The 4,041-nt window shown below is 34.6% G+C and overlaps 1 protein-coding gene across 1 annotated transcript; it reads right to left on the bottom strand.

Annotated features, from left to right (window-relative positions):
* Positions 1 to 702: 702 nt before the first annotated feature.
* On the bottom strand, positions 703 to 3,151 carry LOC115439022 (galactose-specific lectin nattectin-like). Its single transcript, XM_030162915.1, has 9 exons — positions 3,041 to 3,151; positions 2,872 to 2,962; positions 2,681 to 2,758; positions 2,452 to 2,472; positions 2,067 to 2,105; positions 1,830 to 1,942; positions 1,580 to 1,699; positions 1,378 to 1,486; positions 703 to 1,118 (listed from the first exon to the last, which is right to left on the bottom strand). Exons 2-9 carry the CDS (start codon positions 2,924 to 2,926, stop codon positions 1,048 to 1,050), a joined length of 606 nt encoding a protein of 201 aa, XP_030018775.1. The 5' UTR covers positions 2,927 to 2,962; positions 3,041 to 3,151; the 3' UTR covers positions 703 to 1,047.
* Positions 3,152 to 4,041: the final 890 nt, after the last annotated feature.

The following is a 4,041-nucleotide window of genomic DNA, read 5'->3' as shown; positions in this document are numbered from 1 at the left end:
TGTTCTTAAAATGTTACCAAAGGTTAAACAAGATGGCAGACAATAATAATAATATAAAAAAAAAATAGATATTGAAATGAAATAAGGTTGGGAATGTCCATTTTATTATATGTACTTATTGCGTTTTAAATTTCAGCATTAAGTCTCATTATTTATTTTGTATTCGGTACATGATGACTTATTAAATGTAGTTTTCCCCCCAAAAAATTCAGGTACCCCCTGGGGGACATGTACCCCACTTTAGGAACCCCTGATGTAGAACATTGGAGGATGACATTGGAGGAGACCAGTAAGACAGGAGACCATGTATGTTGTGACAGTAGCAGAGATACAAAATGTTTATCCTGTGATTGATTAATTGATTGATTTTTATTTTTTATATAATATCCTATAAAATGTGACAGTTTCATAGTTAATCAATAGATGAATATTTACAGTGACATGTGTGGAAGTGCATTCAGATATTCTTTTCATATATCAAAATATTTGTTGCGTATTGACAGAATTGAGGGTCATCTAAATTTTATTTTTACCTGCTGATTTAGTCTCCAGGAAAACCTGCTGAGATGTCTGTAAACATCACTGCTGTTGTGTTCATTTACACATTTTAACCTCAATCGTGTTTTCATAGTGACTATTTTCTTTATTCAGAAAGAAAGAGGATAGAAAAGGGATTGATAAAATCAAACTCAAAGACCATCGTTTTTGATGCTTCAGCTTTTTAATCATGCTTTACAGGAAAAGAACACAAACAGAATCAAGTTTTGCCAAAAGCGTCTTTTCAAAACCTTTCAATCTGCTCTTCATGAGACACAAGGTCCTAAAAGCAGTCCACCTGCAGTTAACATTTTACTTATTGCTTCTTTCCTTGGGTAGCGTTACAGCAAGAGAAAAGAAAAGAAATATAGGTTTGATTTAAAATGTCAGGTCAACAGTTTATATATGAGACTGATGACGAAGACTGATGAGTGCACAAACTTTAGACACAAACACACATCACTGAGTGTTTGTGTTTTGCAGGTTTATGCATCTCTGTTCCCTCAGGAATTAACGAACTCTTCTGGAACAGACAAAATAGAAACTGGGTGTGCAGGTGATATCATACCAGCACCTTGCACCTGTAAGGAACAAAGATAAAAAAGTCAGTCATTACTGCAGAATCTAACCACTGACATTGTACATTGGCCTTAATACTCCATATAAATGGATTACTGATATTTCAAGAAAGAATTATTTCTCCATATAAACACTTTAAGGTTGAATTTAAAACAAATGTTTTAACAAAAATATGACACTTGTCATAGTAATCAGTTTTGACATGAATGGCTTCACAGTGTCTGTGTGTGATGTAAATGTCAGTAATGTTGAGTGACTTACTTGACACGTTCATCACTGTACACATCTCACTGGAACCATTAGAAGGCTCTCTGCGACACCAGTTGGAATAGCTGTAACGTGCTCCCCCCATCCAAAGCCACACACCGGCCTAAAGGGAAACATGACAAGGAATATTGTTTAAAAGACAATTTCAATAATTTTCAACAAAACCATCTGAGGAACATGATTTAGATGAACTGACCTGCTGTGCATCAGAGAGTCCAATCCATGCATATCTGTTCTTTGCCAGAAGCTTAACAAAAGCTTCCTCTCTTGAGTTCCGTAGGGATACAAGACTTCCACCATAACTCACACACAATCTCTACAGGGAAAAAAAATATCATTGAACAGTAGAGTTACCGAGAAGAAGCCTCTAAGTATTGTAATATTAAGAGATGCAAACTCAAGCATAAAAATTATTGAAGTATAGAAGCAGAATTGGGCTCAAATACCTGTGCTGTAACCCAGTTCGCGGCTCTTTTAACATAGACATAATAGCTGTCACCGTACCGATACCAGTAGTTGTCTCGATATGTACAGCTAGACCTTGCTGACCTTTTGAGAACTGAGACAAAAAGGCAAATGACATTCCATTAAACTTATATTTAAGGTGGACTCAGTAGTGTAATCCATGTTCATAACATGACACAAATGAATCCTCTACAAAAACAAAACAAAATCCTCCTAACCTGCCAGGTTTGTTCCCTCATCTGTCCCATTCCCTGTTTCTGAAACAGACAATTTAACATAATTCATAACATTTAAAACACATTGTATGCAATATATATAATGCAGATTTTATTTTCTCCTCCTCTCTCTTTATCCTGTATAAAGAAAAAGGAGAACAATTCTCAGTTGTCACAAAGACTGATACTACAGATTTCTTTTCACTGTTTTCATTCTCTGACAAATAAGTAATTTCAGAACATGGTATTTGCTGCGTGTCTTATTGAAATGTCATAGTTTGATAGTGTGTCTCACTTGTAGTAGCTCATAGTCTTTAATTGCAGCTTGGTATCATTATATTACAAAATTTGTCTGACAAAATACAAATTTAAAGAACATTTCACCTACCAGCTGGCTCTGGCATAGCTTCTGAAGAATGTGGATGGTTAATGTGAAATACAAAAGACACAAATTATTCAGACTGCACACATAGAAATCCCATAGGAAATACAGATAGACAGTTTACAGAGAAAAGGAAACACAAACGACTGTTTGTTGGCAAAGTCGTCATCATTCATTACAGTTGGATTTACTGATGAAAACTCATGATTTATCATCTGAGGAAAAAGGTACTTACCGTCAGTTGATTCATCATCACTGTCCTCTGGTTCTGCCTCAGGGAAAGCCTCTGGCTCTGGCTCTGGCTCTGGAAAAGCTGGACAATTTGACACAACAGTTAATGAAGTTTGTTACTTGTGTTACAGAAAAAACTGTTTTTGTCTTTACAGTCACACAAACACATGGAGGATCAGTCAAAGTCATCGGTACCTCTTGTCAGGGCCATCATGGTACCAATGAGTAGAAACACAACCAGCAACTTCATGGTGATGATGACGATGCAGATGTCAAAGATGAAGACCTTCAGTGAAGACAAACACACATTAGTTGTCTGGATCTGAGTATTCGTGAGGCTATAATTCAAGAGTCGATGCCAAACCTGCTGCAGATTTCCTTCTCTTCTGTCTTCTCAGTGTCAGCCTGTAGCTTCAGTCTGAGGTGCTGAACTACTGAAAGTCCACTTCTTATATACTGTTGCTCTGTATGATGAAATAAGCCGGAGCTGTGGATACATTTTCTGATAATGTAAACAGAGAAAGGAAAGATAAATACACATATCACTTTCAGTCATTAATATAACATTGAGGGTTTTTGCAAAAAAAAAAAAAAAGAAAGAAAGAAAAAATGTAAACAAACAGGATGGAAAGTCAGAATATTTCTCCAACTTTGCATTTTCGTTTTTTCAATTTATACTCACCATTCCCCTCTGTAAAATACCATTCATTAATTTAATGAAAGCATTCCACATTTTGAAAATATAATTTATAATATTATTGCCATCTGGAGTTTTATATTTCACCTGTATTGATACAGAGGGAGTGTTTGCTAAGTGTACTAAAACTGGCATAGATATGTTTAACCAAATTATAATTTGATACATTTTTCCTGTAACTGACACAAAATAAACGTAATGTGTTTGATGATATATTGAATAGTACTGACAAAATGTTCCATGTTTCCCTTCAACACGGCACTAATTTTGGTCAAAAATAAAGAAGCTTATCAGTTAATAATAATAATAATAATAATAATAATAATAATAATAATAATAATGACTTTTTAACAGCTATTTGATCTGCAGTCTCCTAAATTCATCTCACTTTTCAATATTAATAGAATAAATGAATAAATAAATAAATAAATAAATAAATAAATAAATAAAGTTACCTCACAGGGCTTTACAGAAATGGCTGAATTGATAAAAAATAGGGAGAGCTTATTTCAGGAAAATTTTCAGATTCAACTTTAGCCCTGATTTTCTGATGCAACAAGATGTTCTAAGCATTCCTGTGCAATTTTTTTTGAAATTTTCATCCAAACCCCCCACCCCCCCACCCCGAAAATTACTTTTTCAACCCTGAAAACGTGGGTTTCTTGTCA

Source organism: Sphaeramia orbicularis, chromosome 18, assembly GCF_902148855.1.
Source record: "Sphaeramia orbicularis chromosome 18, fSphaOr1.1, whole genome shotgun sequence".
NCBI lineage: Eukaryota > Metazoa > Chordata > Actinopteri > Kurtiformes > Apogonidae > Sphaeramia > Sphaeramia orbicularis.
This window is presented reverse-complemented; position numbering and strand designations above follow the sequence as displayed.